Genomic DNA, 18,566 nt, shown 5'->3' with positions numbered 1-18,566 from the left:
TTCTCAAAACACCTCCTGTACTTACAGTTGTAGCTAGAGAGCTTGTGTCACCCCAGTAGAGAGAATGACCAGAATAGAAATGGACTATGAATGGAATTTTATCTTTCATGTGTATTTTGATTATGTCTCAGCCATATGATGAGTGTTTAAATGTGTGTCCTGCATTGAACATACTGTATATGACATTGAACATATTATGACTAACACATTTGGAGCACAAAATTAGTATGCTGATGAGAACACAATATTGGGTATGTTGATAAGAGAAATCAGATAAAAGAAAAAAAATGGATCTGACAGAATACAAAGTGTTGCATTAAGCGTACACGTGATAATGTTTACCTTTGCCAAAGTATAATCAAGCTCTGATAGTTTGGTGTCTGATTAGTTCATATTAAATGTCCATTCAGGTAGCATTTTCATGGAGTGCTAGATTCTGTTCTTTGCTGTACCATGTTTGTATTTTCATGAATGATTTTGGGACAACAGATACAGTGGCAACATTTTTTTAAAGTACATTTGATTCATATTTGAAATTTAGTTTGTTATTTTCTTACCTGTCTTGTTGCATCTGAAATAATCCTGAGATCTGCAGCCAAGGGATTTCCCTTGAACTGAAAAGATGTTTGACAAACCTCAGCAGAGGAAACCTTGTGTATCCTGTCTTGATGTACACAGTGCCATAGTTAATAAATTCACCTAAAGTAAATTGTGTCAACTCCTCTTACATGTATGTAACCAAAATGGTTATGTAATGGAATCAGTTGGCTATACCAAGAAAATTAATTAAAGTTAATTGCTGGCAACGTATATGTGTGTAATATTTTTAGTTCTGATTTGATATGTAAGTTTGAACTTAATGATAGTTGTAACTGGAACAAGAGATTGAAATACAGAAACACTTAATCATTTATGTAGACTATGTACAGTACTCTGACTAGGCAGGCATGGGATTGTCTATGGATATTATGATCATGAAAAGGAATATTCCTGCATGTTTGACTCAATGTTTCAATGAACATGAACAAATTGCCTCAAATATGGCCAATCATGGGGGTTCTGATGTTATACTGTTGCAGACATATTCCACTAGAGTGCATTAGAGAGCTAGATATAAGAAAGAAAGTAATGCGGAATACAGGAAGGGAGCTTTAAGACAGTTATGTGAAGGCCCCCTATCTGTTCAGGATTATTTCTTTATTGGGAGGAATTGGAAACACAAATGGAACATAATGGAAAATAAAAAGATTGACTGTCTTTGTTGCCCCAGTGTTCCTAATATGCATGTAAATGGTGTGTTACATAATCTTCAAAGAAATTATCATCATAGAAACATCTTACAAGAATAGTAATAGTACATTTTATTAGTTTTATTCAAACATACAAAACAGACAAAATACCACGTTTGGCATTTTATCAAAACATCCTCAACACTGAGAGCTAAAAACGCAAACTTTAAACCATTATAGCATTACACACACACACACATACACACACACATACACACAAACATCAGAGCACTAGTTCCTAATTCCAAGACTAACAAATTTTGTTAGTTGAAATTGAAATCACAGACACTGATGTTACCAGATGATGATGCTGTGACATATGATATGAATTCCATATAATATGAACATATAGTATTACCCAAGTCCACAAGTGTGCTTGATCTAATTTGGTACTTGCTAAAAACACAGGAAAACATATTTTAAGCAAGACAGCAACACCTTTAAGAAAGTAATGTAACAAATGTACACTATGACCTCACAAATTCCCATTTGAGTACAACTCAGGGTCATTTACATACTGCAAGTACCACCGTTATGTACTGTACCATTTGGTATCAGCTTACCAGTAACAATGAAGTCATTTACTTAAAGGTGCTATAGATAACATTTTTTATGATTTTTCTTATCAAAATATAATTTATATATTTTTCACAAATCATTAAAAACTAACCAGGCTGATGAGCCAATAGTATTACAACTCCTGATCACTCCTGACACAGAGATACCGTGTGGTACCAAAGTCATAATACTATTGGCTCACAAATAGGCACCAAGCCTCACACATTCATTTCGGACCCTTCAACATTTTAAAAATCATAAATTAATGATCAATAACCCTTTTGGGGGAGAAGCAATACTTTTATTCTGCACCTTTCTAAAAGCTCTGAGGATGTTTTTTTATGTTTGTTTTTTGATTTGTCTGCATAAAAATTGTATATATTGCCATTTAAATTTTTACAAGGCAGGTTTCAGGGCTGGGCTGTATCAAAAAAAAGAAAAAGAAAGAAAGAAAGAAAGAAAGAAAGAAAGAAAGAAAGAAAGAAAGAAAGAAAGAAAGAAAGAAAGAAAGAAAGAAAGAAAGAAAAAAGAAAGCAGTACCATTCATAATTCCAGAATATAAAACCAACTAAGACAATCTCATCTGGTGAACTGATTGATATGCAGTGTACAAGCTGAACAAAGTTGAAAATCTTTTATAATCACAATCACCAGACCATTTCTTAAACACTTTCAACAGGATAAAACATTGTGTGCCGCTCAGCATTGCATTTCATATCGGTGAAACGTAAATAGAAATGCAGTATCCTATGCTTCTGCTCTTTTTATAAACCTGCATCTTATCATGCTTTTATCCCCAACATATATTATACGCAACATATAAACACACTTTATACTTTAATTCCAATATTATTGCACAGCAAAAAATATTGCATAGGATGTAAGCTGTCAACCAGCTCCTCATTGCCCAGCCATAATACTGTAAAATACAGTTAAGTTCATAAATACTTGGACATTGACAATTTTCTGCATTTAGGCCCTGTATATCACCACAATGGATTTGACATGAAACAATCAAGATGTCCTTTAAGTGCGGATTTTCAGCTTTAAGTTGAGGGTATTTTCATCCAAATCAGGTGAACGGTGTAGGAATTACAAACAATTTTATACATGCCCCCTCCCATTTTTTTAAGGGGGGGACACTTGGCTGCTCAGCTGTTCCATGGCCAAGTGTGTGTTATTGAAGAAAGAAAAGAGGTCTGCACACTGTTTACAAAGCTCCCAAGTGATTTATTAAAGCTCAATGTTTTGGGGTCAGCGTGGCCTTCTTCAGGTGCAACCTCTCTTTCTTCAGTTTATAGTTTTTGGTCGAGCGTATGTTATTCTCTCATTATTTAATTTACCAGGAGCAGATAAAAGGTCTAGAGTTCATTTCAAGTGTGTTCAGAGACAGCAAAAACATTAGGTGTGGCCAAATCAACTGTTTGGTACATCCTAAAAAACAAAGAATGTGAGCTCAAGTGAGCTCAGGAACACAAAAAGACCCAGAAGACCACGGAAAACAACTGGTGAATAACAGAATAATTATTTGCCTGGTGAAGAAAGACCCTTTCTCAACAGTTGGCCAGATCAAGAACACTCTCCAGGAGGTAGGCGTATCTGTGTCAAAGTCAACAATCAAGAGAAGAAAAAACTGAAAGACCAGATCAGAGTTTGCCAAAACACATTTTAAAAAGCCTGTACAGTTCTGGAACACCATCATATGGACAGATGAGACAAAGATCAACTTGTACCAGAATGATGGGAAGAGAAGAGTATGGAGAAGGGAAGGAACTGCTCATGATCCAAAGCATACCACCTCATCAGTGAAGCATGATGGTGGTAGTGTTATGGCGTGGGCATGTATGGCTGCCAATGAACTGGTTCCCTTGTATTTATTTATGATGTGAATGCTGACAAAAGCAGCAGGGTGAATTCTGAATTGTTTCGGGCAATATTATCTGCTCATATTCAGCCAAATGCTTCAGAACTCATTGGACAGTGCTTCGTGGTGCAGATAGACAATGACCTGAAGCATACTGCGAAAGCAACCAAAGAGTTTGGTAGGCAAAGAAGTGCAATGTTCTGCAATGGCCCAGTCCATCACCTGACCTGAATCCAATTGAGAATGCATTTCACTTGCTTAAGATAAAACTGAAGAGAAACCACCCAAAGAACAAGCAGGAACTGAAGACAGTTGCAGTAGAGGCCTGGTAGAACATCCCCAGGGACAAAACCTGGCGTCTAGTGATGTCTATGGGTTCCAGACTTCAGGCTGTCATTGACTGCAAAGGATTTGCAACCAAATATTCAAAATGACAATTTGATTTATGATTATGTTAGACTGTCCAATTACTTTTGGTCCCTTAAAAAGAGGGGTACCACATATAATTCCTTCACCGTTCACCTGATTTGGATGTAAATACCCTCAAAATAAAGCTGAAAGTCTGCACTTAAAGCACATATTGAATGTTTCATTTCCAATCCATTGTGGTGGTGTACAGCGCCAAAATGATGAAAGTTGTGTCAATGTCCAAATATTTATGGACCTAACTGTATACAAAAACAAACTCGCTGCAAACATAAACTGGTATCAACAGCTACAGTACAATGCAGGAGTAAGCCACTGGTGAGTAAGCCACTGGTAATAGGTATAAATTCCTATTACTGTTTATAATAATACATATTTAGTAAGATAGTAAAGGAATAGCAAAATCGTCACAATACAACTAATGGATTCATTTTGATTACTATTGCAAAACTGCTAAAGTTGATCATCTGCAGGCAACTGCCATTTCCCTTCAGGTATGACTATTTGTGCTTATAGAGGGTTCATTCAAGGTTGTTCCAAAGAGTGACATTTATAAATGTATGCTTATTCACAGAGATAACATTCTGAAATGTCAAAGTCTGTAGTTAGCACTGCTGGCTCTCACTGCAGGTGGAGGTGACCCCAGCCTTGGACAGGAACAGCTTGCCGCTGGGACAGACACACACTTCGAAGAGTCCCTGAGCATTTCCAGACACATCTCCTTCAAATTTGGGTAGACTCGGCATGCGCACTGTCTCAGCTTCTAATATTAGCTAGGCAGAGAGGCAGGCAAGAAACGGCAGTCAGAAACTGAAGTCAGATTGCAACAATTTCATAATGAAGAAAAGACCTATAGGTAGGGCTGTAACGATTACAAATTTTGCTAGATGATTAATTGTCTCAGAAATAATAGTGATTAATAACATAATTGTCAAAAAAAAAAAAAAAAAATCTTTGTACGTTGAGTAGAGGACCTAATGCAGCTGCGTGACTTTTCTTGTTTTAGGGGGGTGTGCTTTCAAAGCATGCCCTGGTGCCCTGTTTCTAGGTACCAGAAGGGTTCTTGAGCTGTGGCGTTTTATATGTTAAAAACATACAGGGGAACTGCAGTAGGCCTATTCTTACTACTGATATGTTTTTTAGCACTTCAACAAAGGCCAATCATTTGACAGAGAGAGAGAGTGAGTGAGAGAAAGAGAGAGAGAGAGAGGAGTGAGTGAGTGAGTGAGTGAGTGAGTGAGTGAGTGAGTGAGTGAGTGAGTGAGTGAGTGAGTGAGTGAGTGAGTGAGTGAGTGAGTGAGTGAGTGAGTGAGTGAGTGAGTGAGAGAGCTATAACCTGAGCAGAGAGGAGGGTTTGGTTTAGGTACTTGTTAGCTTCGTTAGTTAACTATCTTGCTTCTACAACCTATCATACACAACAGCCACTGTCTGGAAGTGCAACCATTATGAAATTGTATACAGTAAGTGCTCGGTTTCAACATTAGCAATAAAAAAAAAGAAGCATAATCACGGTTTAAAAAAATTATTGCAATTATGTCACATAATTGCGGTTTGGCGATTATTTAATAATTGTTACAGGTCTACCTATAGGATAACAAAAACCCACTGGTTTACACTATACTACAAAATATGTATATCAATCAGTAACAAAGAGTTCATAGCATGTTAATGATAACATATTTGAATCAATAATCAATTTTACTCACCAGTCCTTCACTAGAGCGCAGTAGAACATCCATGTTAGATGCAGCTTCGATGTTCCCGGCCAGAGCCTTGACATAGACCCCCCGTGGTGCTTCCATGCTGAGAGAGCGTGTTGGAGACTCCAGTCTAAAACACACAGGATGTCAAATGCTACAACTAATTAACCTCACACATGACTGTGTGTATCATTCCACCTCCAGTGTCACTGAAAATCAATTTGCACACTTGTACAGGGCCAGTTCAAGGATGATATTTTTAAATGGGCAGTAATACCTTTTGGGGCAGTTTTGAAATAAATCTTGATGCAATTTTGCAACATGGCCGACACATATTACAATGCCTAACCCTGTACTACCCTAGAGCCAGCCCTGATGCTGTACATGTGATGTATTCCTACGTAGAGATTTACTGTAACGATTGGGCTGACACTCACTTCAAGTCTTTGAGAGGCTCAGATCTAACCAGGGGCGTCTCCACCGAGTGCTGGAACAGAGCCCCTTCTGGGCCTGAGAGTAAAGAAGGAAGAGAGGGGTCAAATGCCGTTCATCATCAACCAAACTTCATGAATGCCTGCATTTTATGTGTAGACCATACTACAGCTGGTTTTACATGTCTCAGGAGCTAACTGTTTCCCCGGATGGATGTCAGCTGGTGTTAGTGGGAGGGTTACTGTACATGAGTACTGCCTCAAAGCCACATCCAACCAGCAGGCTTGAAGGACAGAATAATATTTATAAGGTTACATTTACAACAGTTGTGCCGAGTGTTATCCGTATACCACGTAGGCCTACAGTATGCAAGGATTTCTGTCTACTGCTCTAGAATGAGCAGGTTCTGTTTCTTTTCAGAGCTTCAGCGCTTTGCAACTGAAAAGTGACCTTTACTGTCAATCAGTCACTGGGGTCCTAAACGACCCTGACATAACTGAAGCTATCAGCTGACACTCTATTCAGCTAATTAGCCCTCACAGCATGGCCTCCCATCCATTCAAAAACTAGACACAGAGAAACATTAAGGTGGGGAAAAAAGGCAACATGGGCATGGTAGAATAACTATGGTGTAAGATGATCATTTAGCCTAACCTAATATAGCATATTTCAGCACTTGGTTAGAATGAATCAGATCAGAATTAGTTGATTGCCATATAGTTTTACTAGGAATTTGTTTCAGTCAATGGTGTATAACATGGAGACAACATTGGACAGGGTGCAGGGACAAGACGGGACAGTGCAAAGACAGGACAGTGCAAATGAATGATTACAATTACAAGGAGGATTAAGGTTCCTCATTCGTATCCAAGAGAGCTCATAAAAACCACACACATTAAAATCACTCTATAAATACATGGTGGCAGATATACCTGTGACACGTAATTTCTCATTCCCGCCAACAACCACCTCTTTGGCATCTGCAGAGAACAGCATCTTGTTGTTGTTGGAGCTGATGACCAAATTCTGTGCGTGTCCCTGAGCCTCACCAGGACCTGCAATCACAACCAACACTGTCAGAAAGTGTCCATCCTGGCGGACTGTGAGGCCACTGCATGATTACAATTTCATATAACACTAATAAACATGTAAGGGTAGCTTAAAAATTAAACACCAGAGGGGCGATTGAGGAGTCTGTGAAATCTTTATATTGATATTAATCCTAGTGTGGGGGAGACAGGCCACTCCAGTGGACATGGAACACAATGGGTTGAGATCAGTTTGCTGGTCAACAGCAACCTTGTTCACATCAGGTTTGGGCTACTAGCAGGAGTAAGCTACAATCGTTGCTCCTGGTCATTCTAGCAAACAACCACCGTTTTCTGTGATACTTAATTATAATTATTATTATTATTATTATTATTATTATTATTATTATTATTATTATTATTATTATTATTATTATTATTATTATTATTATGCAATAAATTAATACCTCACAATTAAGCTTTCCACTTAATGATAAACCCGCCCACAATCTGTAGCCTGTCTCTTTTCGCACCACTCCTTTCACACAAAACAGACAAAGTAGCGACCTTGCTAGAAATAGGCCACTGAGATATCTAATACACTTCAACATCGAGTTCTCTATAGAGGGGCAGGACAAGATGTTCTTTCTAAACAACCACTGCCTAAGGAGAAAACAGTCCATGTACCTGGTCTGGTCGAGTCACTCATGGAACGACTTATACAGTGCCTTTATATGGGCTAGTGGCCAAAAATACATAACAGCCTTGTTAAACACGGTCATTAGTTTGGTCATCTGTTAACTGTCTAATTATGGCACACCCCTGTTAAAACCGTGATGAAATGTGGTAAAGGTGCACAGATAACAGTCCTGGTAAGCCTTAGGGACTTTACATAAGGCCATAATTGAATTAATGGTAGAACGTACAGTGTTTGATGAAATTTAGTTTTAATGGGAATCTGACAGATAATGAAATGAGTGATGTGTTTTTAATATTGGATTAGGAATTGCTGCAGGACAAGTCCATGGGTTACATTGTTTTAGACCTCATATATCAGTGGATCAGTATTGTCATTTAGGTTCGCATTCTCCCTTTATTCCTTTCATGAACATCACTTCTGTGTGTGTGTGTGTGTGTGTGTGTGTGTGTGTGTGTGTGTGTGTGTGTGTGTGTGTGCGTGTGTGTGTTCTTACCCACAGATAGGCTTCCTGTAACATCCCCATTGTCATTGCGGGCATTGAGAGAGACATTTTCGGATGAGTGCACTAGAAGAGATGAGTCCTGCAAAAGAGGGTGTTAGGATCATCACAGAAACACTGCACATCATCATTAGACATCAAATGGAAAAACTGAGCAAGGGATGAAATGGGAAGCGACATATGGTAATGTACACTTCACAATCTACCACTGTCCAAGGCTTCAGTACCTTCCAGGTAACATTCCTAAAAGCACAGTTTGGACCTGAGAGGTATACTTTAGCATTGAGATGCAGGTTGTGCATCCATAAAGCCTGAATCTCATTAGAAACTGAATCAGTGATGAAAGTGTCGGTCCATAACTGATGAACACACTGCATTTTTAATGAAGCCCATAAACAAAGAGTGGGAGGAAAATGCGGCACTATGGCGGGAAACCGTAACATGTAAACAACTGAGGCAAAGTGGTAACATCTGCTGCGGGAGGGAGCATCATAAACTGTTTTCCACCAAAATATCCAGGAGGTAAATAAGGAACTTGCTGTACTGTGTGCACACAGAAGGACTGCCAGAGCTGATTGACTCAAACACAATTCTCAGCTTAGCCAGGGGAATGCTTGTCAAAATGTACTGCTTCAAAACCTTCCACTTCCTTTCCACCTCGGGGAAAGTTGTTTGGATGAACTGTATGCAATTACCTCAAGTATTCACAAAAAGAGGTTGGCCTATGGGACTATTGAACTCAGCGTCAAACCTAGTGTAAGGGTTTGAGGAGTGGAAGTTTGTGTGTGTGTGTGTGTGTGTGTGTGTGTGTGTGTGTGTGTGTGTGTGTGTGTGTGTGTGTGTGTGTTTACAGTACCTCTCTGGAGTGGATCTCTTGGGCATAGAGAGGATGGAGGAACTCAGACTCTTTCTCCTCAAGCCTCACCCCTTCCGCTGTTACTTTCAGGTGTCCCATCCCTTCCTGCAATGAAAACCACAGCAGACTGAGCAGAGAAATCGCCACAAGTAATCAGACAATCGGATATTGTACTGGCCATCAATCCTACATGAAAAACACTGCGAGATGATGTCCCAGACATAGACACCGATGAAGCTTTGTTTGGATCTAAGAAACCTTTTCAATCTCCATTTACATGTTTATTTATCCAAGGCATCTCTGTCAGGGAAATAAGACCTGCATCTTTTTCATTCTCAACTCCACAAATTGAACTCCGAAGTTACAGACATGGGTAATAATAGTCTACTGCGGTGAAAACAAATCCTGAATTCCTTCCTGTCCAAAAGCTAAAAGTAACTTCCTTAAAGTGGAGATGTATTGAAAAATGTGTGTTAACTACGTTTTGCATGCCTCATGGGTGGTGGTGGTGGTGGTGGGTATGATATATCACAGTACAGATATGATATATGATATCACCCAACTTGGCCCTCAGGGTATTGTGAAAGTACTGGATGGCAACTGTAGGCAGCATCTCCTCTTGGAACCCACGCTTTGGGCAACCTAAACAGTTGTAATTAGTATGCGTGTAAAAAAAAATTGACTATGACTATGACTATGTGGCCGTGCGTTCCATGGCTGAGGGAACTAACCTAAACCTGCCAGGATGTACTGGACTGTACTGGGCTGTGTTTGCTCCTCCAGCATCATGCATTATTTTACACAGGGGTTCAATTGAGATAATTGTGCAGCAGGAAAAATCGCTCCTCAAAATAGTTTCCAAATGTTTTTTTTCTCTGTATGATCTGATACTGCATTTTTACTGCATGTTCAAACAGAACATCCTTACTTTTCATTAAAAAATAAATAAATAAATGGATACACCTGTTTAAAATATTCATACTGGGAAACACGCCAACAACTAGAGAGATACTGTTCTATCTGGTCTGTACTGCTGCTGCTACTGCTGCTCTGGGCTCTTTGTGCATATAGCCACCTCCATTGTACAATATATTGAAAAGATATTACTTGTTGTTAAAAATTGTGCACCCTTAATAACGTATCTATCTATCCCTGTTTAACAGCCCAGGGCCCAGTTTCCCAAAAGCATATTTTAGAGTTAAGATCATTTTAGTCTCTAATCTCTTAGATCTGATGACCAGATGCTCCTGAAGGTCCTGCGGTCAGGGATGGCGACAAAGCGAGATTGGGCCTTTGCACTGTGGAACAACCTTCCCTCCAACATCAAATCCACCCCCACCCTAGAGACCTTTAACACCATGCTTAAAACCCATAACTTTTTCCGAGGCTAATTCGTGAGGTAGCTACCTGACTCTCAAGCCCCGACACCAGACTCCGACACCAGACAGGGTCGCTGTAGAGCGTTGGACCCTCGCGCTGAAATTAAACTAACCACCCTCGGGAGTGGCGGCCCAATATGTTGTTCTGATCTGGCGAGACCAGGGCATGACGCCCAGTCCCCGGTGGGCAGCTGCACAAGAAGCCGATGCTTAGACCGCTACACCACCGCTGACCCCTGGATATTTCACAAGTCTGACCATAGGAGCAACATGTCTCTAAAATAAACAATGTCCTACCGCGTTGAACCACATGACCCTGAAGATCCAGATGGTCAGCGCGAAGTTGACCACTAGGATGATGAGGAGTAGCAGGACAAACAGGTAGAGGCAGCGCTTCCTCCAGCCGTAGATGCCGATCATGTAGATGTAGTCGACCACGGGGGAGTCACTCCCGGGATCCTGGGTGGTGGTGACATACTGTTCCCGCACCATCTACGGACGACAACACAGGAACACAGGCACAACGGAGAGGCAGTTGTAGTCAATGGACTTGTTTGACTTGATCATGTGCCATCGTCCTGCAATTCATTTACCATAGACAGGGTACCATAGAGAGATACTGTTAATAACACTGTGTTCTATACCATCTCTGTAATAATCTTCTCTGATGCTCATATTTCATCTGACGGATATGCTGTGTCGTGGTGCTATACTGTACACTGACTGTTCTTTAGACAGGCTTCGTCATTTACGAACTGAGCTCATACGCTGATCTGGGGATCGGGCCTGAGGGCCGATGGAAAACTTGAGTATATTTCCAGCTGAGGGTAAGAGAGAGAGAGAGAGAGAGAGAGGGCCCTCTAGTTACAATGAACAAATTGCTTTCTTGGGTCTTATTTGAATGCATGTTTGCAGCGATAAACAATATAGTGAAGGCATTTCTCAGTTTGCACAAACCGATGGTCAGTGAGGCCCTCAAGCTGTTGGAAATCGTTCCACAGTCCTGTATAGATGGATCATATGACACAGAAATAACTTGAAACCACAGCAATAGATTTCACAAAGACACACGGGAGTGAGTGCTGAGCACTCACAGGCTATATAGTTTTCCAGGCCCATAGGCTTAAGAAACAGGCCTAGTGTCACATCTAACTGATGAATAAATGCCAACACTGACCTATTTTAGGAAATGCCTGAAGACAGAACATTAAGTTGTAGGTAGTTAGGAAACAAAAGGTCCTCTACAAATATTGACATTAAAAACCCTTTCTGCAAATAATTCAAATTAAATCTTAAGAAAGTACAGAATCCTGAATGTGCTGGACATAGGGAAAGGAGAACAATAAGGCAGGCTTCTCTATCCAATACCTGCATGTTCATTTGTGTCAGCACAACACCAGCACACCAAACATGGCAGGCACATAGCCTAATGTATCCACTAAGAAAAACAATCATCTACATTCCCCACAATATCCAAGAAACTCTTGAACATCCCCACTGCTGTTCATTTCATACTGTGCTGTGACAACTCTACTTGTCAGAAAGAGAGTTAACAAACATGTCACTCTCTCCCAGTGATGTGTGCTGCGTGCCAGTCTGGAATGGGACTAGCAGCGTGGGTGATTTGCATTGTGGACAGATGCTGCCTCTCCTTGATGGTGTAAACATGGTCTCCATCACGTTTAAGGAGCAACTTTTCATTGTAGACTGTAATTCTTTTCTGACATTAACAGATGTTCAGCCAAGCACACTTCCTCGCAGTAATTTGTCTCTCTTCCATCTAATAATGAGGAGGTTACCTGGAAATGTTTAGCAAAGTGTAATTTGAAGTGTGAGGTACTAATAGTGATTTTCCCCCCAACGTCCACCCCAAACCTCCTGGAGTTTTTTAAAATGAACCTGTAAATGCATGATTAATGAATACCATCATTTTGCTCCCTCAGCACTATATCATGGTAACTACATCAAAGGTAATGGATAAAGAGTACACCAGCCCCATGTTTGGGTCTTCCTGAGGAGATATAACGGAGGGGATGATAAACGCCTAGTCATCGCAGCTCCAAACAGCTCATTTCCTGCTGTTTGTGGTAAACATAAGGAACAAGCGTGTCGGCATAAAGGCTCTGTAGTATCTCTCTCCGGCAGAAGCTGCATCTCCACAGGACCTGTCATGCCAGCTCCATTGCCCAGCCTTGATGAATAGCCCTTATTCCACAATAACACAAATGATGTCGCCTAAAAAGCAAATGCGAGCAGTACCTTTAGGGAGGGGACCTGATAACGTCCACCTTGTTCGGTGAGGGATGGTTAGTTTGTCGTATCGCTGCTCATTTATAGTATCAATCAAACTGGGCAATCAGAAAAAAATCATAATGATAAATTGAATTTCAGCAATTTGCCAAAGCCTGCATAACTGAGTGTTTCCATTCATAGAAAAACAAATTCTGCCTTATATAAACCACGTGCATGGTAGTGTGCAAACAGGGTAGGACCCACAGTCATGCTTAAGAGTGGCATGATTAGAAAAACTTGTGAAATATCTAATATACAAGCTTAAAACCATTACAACTTAATTACAATGCAGTGCTGTTTGGTTAAATGAATAAACACAGTTGAATAACTCTGGATTGGCAATTGAACTGAGGTGTTAATGAATACTCTTCCCCACTCCAATTAATTTAAGGAGATGCAATAAGCAGCGGTCTAATGATAAAACAACAGAAAGAGAGAGAGGGAAAAAGAGAGAGAGAAAGACTGTTTGTGAGAGATAAAAATAGCCTGAGAGACAGGGAGAGAGAGAAAGAGAGAGAGAGAGAGAGAGAGAGAGAGAGAGACAGAGAGAGAGAGGGAGAGAGAGAGAGAGAGAGAGAGAGAGAGAGAAAGACAGGGAGGGATAGAGAAAGAGAGAGAGAGAGAGAGAGAGAGGGAGAGAGAGAGAGAGAGAGAGAGAGAGAGAGAGAGAGAGAGAGACAGAGAGAGAGAGGGAGAGAGAGAGAGAGAGAGAGAAAGACAGGGAGGGATAGAGAAAGAGAGAGAGAGAGAGAGAGAGAGAGGGGGGGAGAGAGAGAGAGAGAGTAGCTTGGGTCTGAATCTTTAAAAGGGCTCCACAGCTCCAGTTTCAAAGTAGCCTATCCCAGCCACAGACCAACCTTGCCATAGCAACCCAAATAAATATTCCCGAAACAAGCTCGCCCCTGCAGTCTGAAAGAAGGAATCCTCCTCTGATGGTCTGTACCAACCTCTGATGGTCTGTACCAACCTCTGATGGTCTGTACCAACCTATGATGGTCTTTACCAACCTATGATGGTCTGTACCAACCTATGATGGTCTTTACCAACCTATGATAGTCTTTACCAACCTATGATGGTCTTTACCAGCCAAATGACTGGCCGTGCCACCTTCACTAAACACATGGTTGAGAAAGTCTTTAGGCAAGGCAAGGCAAGGCAAGATTAATTATATAGCACAATTTCAGCAACACGGCAATTCAAAGTGCTTTACATGAGACCTTAAAAGCATCAGGAAGTGCAAGAAACACATTAAAGGTCATATAAAACTTATGTGCTTATGTGCGTGGCTGGCTTGTCTGACATTAAATAATGTCTGATAAATTAAGATAGGTCTTGTCGCCTGGACACTACAGTTTCAATGCTTTCAATGCTAATCCAGCACAATAAGAGCGGGATAGCCAGTTAGCTCATGAGCTCACAACAACTAGCAGCAGCTTCCATAACAGTGGCTCAAGCAGTTACACTGATGATTCCTGTAACGTTAGCTATTTTGCTGCAATTGGTTCAACTTCTGTTTTTGGACAAAGGTAAGGGATAAAAAGACTGGAGTGAAAGGATGAATGTATGGAGGTTTGGGGTATAGTCCCATAAAGTAATCCCCACCGGTCTCCCGGGTGGGAGTCCTATGCTCTCACCACTACTCTACTTGTGCAGCGGAGATTGCCGGGTTGGTTTTGGTGTCCTTCTTCCAGTCCCTAGTGTGGGTTGGGGCTAGAATAAGGGTTGGGGTTAGAATAAGGGTTGGGGTTGGGACAGGATCTGACCTATAAGGCAAGGGGTAAAGGTCGGAGTGAAAGGATGAACATGTGTAGGTTTGGGGTATAGTCCCATAAAATCATCCCCACCAGGGCCTTGAACCCCGATCTCCCGCATGGGAGTCCATTTGCTACTCAACTTGTGCAGATGAGATCGGCAAAATGTTTTTGGTGTCCTTTATTTTGGTGTGCTGGGACTACTGCCTCGTGTGGTGCCAACAGAGAAATGCAGGTCAACATTCAAAGGAGGGAGGGAGGTAGGGAGTGATAACTTGACAAACGCTATACTAGGTGCGTTGGCTTACAGCCACGCACAAAAAAGGACATTAGAAAGGTTATTGGAAACACATTTAAGCAGCCTTTTACTCCCATAATAATGCCTCTACACTCCTGAGATGAAGTGTATGGGTTTGCCTCATAGACTTTTACCAGAACCAGTGATGCTCCTTTTACTGCTGTCTCTGTGATGACGGTTAGGGCGAGAGAAGATTGCGTGTGCATTCCGCCTGCCAAAACCATAGGGTCTGACTGTAATTGAGATTCCAGGCTTCTCTTCTCGCCTCAGTTTGACCTGATCAAGCGCCAAGCAGTACTTCCAGAGCCTCAAACCAAGTTAGAAAATTACTTTCTCAAATTATTAGCTGGAGGATATGGACTTAGACTGCTGGAAAATAACAATACTCAAAGGAGCTAAGAGGGAGCCAAATCGAAAGCCAAGCCCAGGGTTCTCTCTGCTAAATGTTTGTCTCTCAGTATGCTGTCTTCATGTTTCCCCTCTGCTGTAACGCTTCTAAAAATAGGACATGGTATTGTGTACTAAATTTAAGAAGAGCCACAGGACACAGCATGAGCAAAGACTAATCAACAGAATATGATTCTGTGCAAGGGGAGAAATGAACATAAATCACATGAGGTAGGCCACACGAACTTATTTTTGTCCTTTAATATTATTGACCATATATGGTCAGATAATTAACAACACATGAATCAAAACGAATCAAAATCACAGGGACAATAACTCCACATATTTCCAAAATTCAGGGTTCTCCCCTTACATGCAAAGCACACAAATGAATCAAAGCAAAGTGACAAAACATAGTACAACGAAACAAAGACTAAAAGACTCACAAGTCAAAAAGTTAACATATTAAAGGCTTTATAGAACAATGCCAAAATACTTGTGAGCACAGTATAAACAGAAGCTCTCAACAGATATGATATAACTTAATACTCAGCGCTATATAATGGTAACTACATGAAAATATGAAAAGAGCATGTTACCTACCCTTGTGTAGGCTACTGACGCCAAGCTCCCTCTCCTTTCCTGTGCAGTGACAAACGGAGCTTGTTTGAGGCAACGGCAACAGCAACAGTAGTAACAGGAACAGCAGCAGTGGAGTCCTCGGACGTCTGTCAGCCGTTCAACAGCTGCGAGCCATAAATCTAGATGTGGAAATGTCCCAACTAATCGCCACAAGGAGGCGCTCCCACTCCCTGCATATCCAATGTAGGCCTACCCCCTTTTCTCTCTGCCTTGGATTTCCCTATACTCTGCTCCTTTTAATTACCTCTAAAATCATGTGTCTGTGTATAGCTGCTGCTCAGACTATGGCTTTACACTACAGTGCAGTGCGCTGAAGTGACAGAGAGAAAAACTGTTCAGTCTGGAATCTGGTCTCTGCCCTCTGCTTCCATGCATGCCGATGTGAGTCACTGCCTTGGCATTGGCTCTCTGGTCTAACTTGTCTTCTGACTTTCACGTGGAGTAAGGTGGTGGTCGTCCTGACAGCTTCCCAGTGTGACAGAGACCTGATTGATCTTGAGGGCAGTCAGTGACAGAAGAGTCATGCTACAACTTCACTGTGTATTAATAGTTGAAGAGGTATGCAATTATAGCAACAGTTGAAATGAGAGCAGCAGCTCGGGGTATAGTATAGGTTGTTTAGTCATTCTACGAAACGGGTACCATTTGGGTCCTCAACGTTTGATAAGGTGCAACAAATGTGCCAAAGTGTGTTTCCAAAGCTTAAAGCTAACAATTCAAGTGTTCTTGTTAACATATATGATAAAATACTATTCTTAAAGAAGTAACATACTATAATCATTTTTCATTAGTACATAGCCATTTTCACATGTTCGTATTGACCAGCATGCCATTTGCATCTAAAATATCACCAATTTAATGTTGTATTTTTATCAAACCTTTATACATAAGATATATTTATTCAAAATAAAAACATTATTTTTTGTAAAAGTTGTATGATTTGTGTGCGTCCCTCAGTTTGACTTACCACCCCGTTACACTAACTTGTTTTGTCTGTAAATAATGTACTGTTGCTTTAAATGACATGAAGAAGAGGAAATTATATAATTTGAGCCTTTGGAGGAGCCAGATTCAAAAGTAGTCAAGTTCTTACATTTCTTTACATTGTTTATTTGTTGTTTTTACATGTTAGATGGGGTCCATCAAGGTCAACTCAACCAGCCCGTCAAGCAAAATAGATAGGGAAAACTGTTTTTCTTTTTTTTAATTGCACTATTAATGCAAAGAACATGACATTTCAAATTGAATGCATGTATGCTAGGTCAGGAACTTGACCACATGAAAAGAGTGGGAATTTCTGTATGGAATTGACCACCCCGTCACATATATTTTATTGTAAGGGATGTGATGGGGTGCTTCAGCCTCCTATTTTAATGTGAAAATGTATTCAATTGGTGCCTATACCAATGTATAAAATGTCTGCTTTGAGTAGGAAAGCTCAAGTATGTGTGTTAAAAGATTAGTGTTTCTGATGTAAGCTAATCAGTTTAATGTTTGTTAACTTAACTCTATTTGGTTCACTCACTATATCTTACACTCACTCACTATCTCTTTCATTCACTCTCATCTCTTTCACTCACTCACTACTGTATCTCTTTCACTCACTATCTCTTTCACTCACTCACCATCTCTTTCTTTCACTCACTCACGTCATATTTAAGCGCACACCACTTCCCAATTTACTGCTCCACTTTCCCAAGTGATTGCTTCTGTCGCAGGCACCTTTTGGGCTGGCTTGTTGAAGGGCCCCCTTGCCATGGTTTGCTTCAAAAAAGTTCCATGTGCCACCTTTCAGACCTCGTTTTGCGAGCTCTCTGTGCTAAAAAGGAATAAATTCCCTTTCTGTTTGTACTATGTACATAGTCCATCACTCAGAAAGTGTAGCACAGATACTTTGTTATATGCTTGCAGATAATATGGAATCATGTGTTCCGGCCACGACATACCCGATGCTCATGAGCTATATAAGGCCCTCACAGAAACATCCACAACTGTTAAGTTGTTTTATGTTGCAAGCCAAGCAGTGGAGCAGGCAGTAGAAAGGATGCCAGGCGAGATTCCCTCTGTGCCATCCACAATGAAAACCTACCAAGTGGTCACATTCACTAGAGGAGAGATCCAGTACCTGAAGGTCAGTTGTATGTGCTCCACACAAAAGCAGCTAATGACTACATTAATGAGAACATTACTACATAATGACTACATTAATGAGAATTAAATTCTCTTTAAATCAACATTTGAATGTTTCATATTTGAATTACTGTTGTTTCACATTATTAATGAATAAAGCCACATTCTGATATATTTTGGGTCTTGTATCATTAAGTCATGTCTGCATTTAGATCAAAAGTAAATGTACACAACATATACAACACAATTTTGTAATGTTTTAGTATAATGCTAAAACCAACAGATCATAGTGAGTTTGTCCGTCACATCACAGTGAACCACCCCGTCACATCAGT

The 18,566-nt window shown here is 40.6% G+C and overlaps 1 protein-coding gene across 1 annotated transcript; it reads right to left on the bottom strand.

The window, feature by feature from the left end:
- Nucleotides 1-4,742: 4,742 nt before the first annotated feature.
- sgcg (sarcoglycan, gamma) lies at nt 4,743-11,223 on the bottom strand (the record flags this gene model as incomplete). Its single annotated transcript, XM_084438909.1, has 7 exons — nt 4,743-4,910; nt 5,844-5,967; nt 6,275-6,347; nt 7,202-7,324; nt 8,491-8,578; nt 9,353-9,457; nt 11,029-11,223. 7 exons carry the CDS (start codon nt 11,221-11,223, stop codon nt 4,743-4,745), a joined length of 876 nt encoding a protein of 291 aa, XP_084295035.1.
- Nucleotides 11,224-18,566: the final 7,343 nt, after the last annotated feature.

Source organism: Borostomias antarcticus (genome assembly GCF_949987555.1).
Source record: "Borostomias antarcticus genome assembly, chromosome: 1".
In the NCBI taxonomy this organism is placed as follows: domain Eukaryota; kingdom Metazoa; phylum Chordata; class Actinopteri; order Stomiiformes; family Stomiidae; genus Borostomias; species Borostomias antarcticus.
Note: the sequence above shows the minus strand (reverse complement) of the source record. Positions and strands in the feature narration are given on the sequence as shown.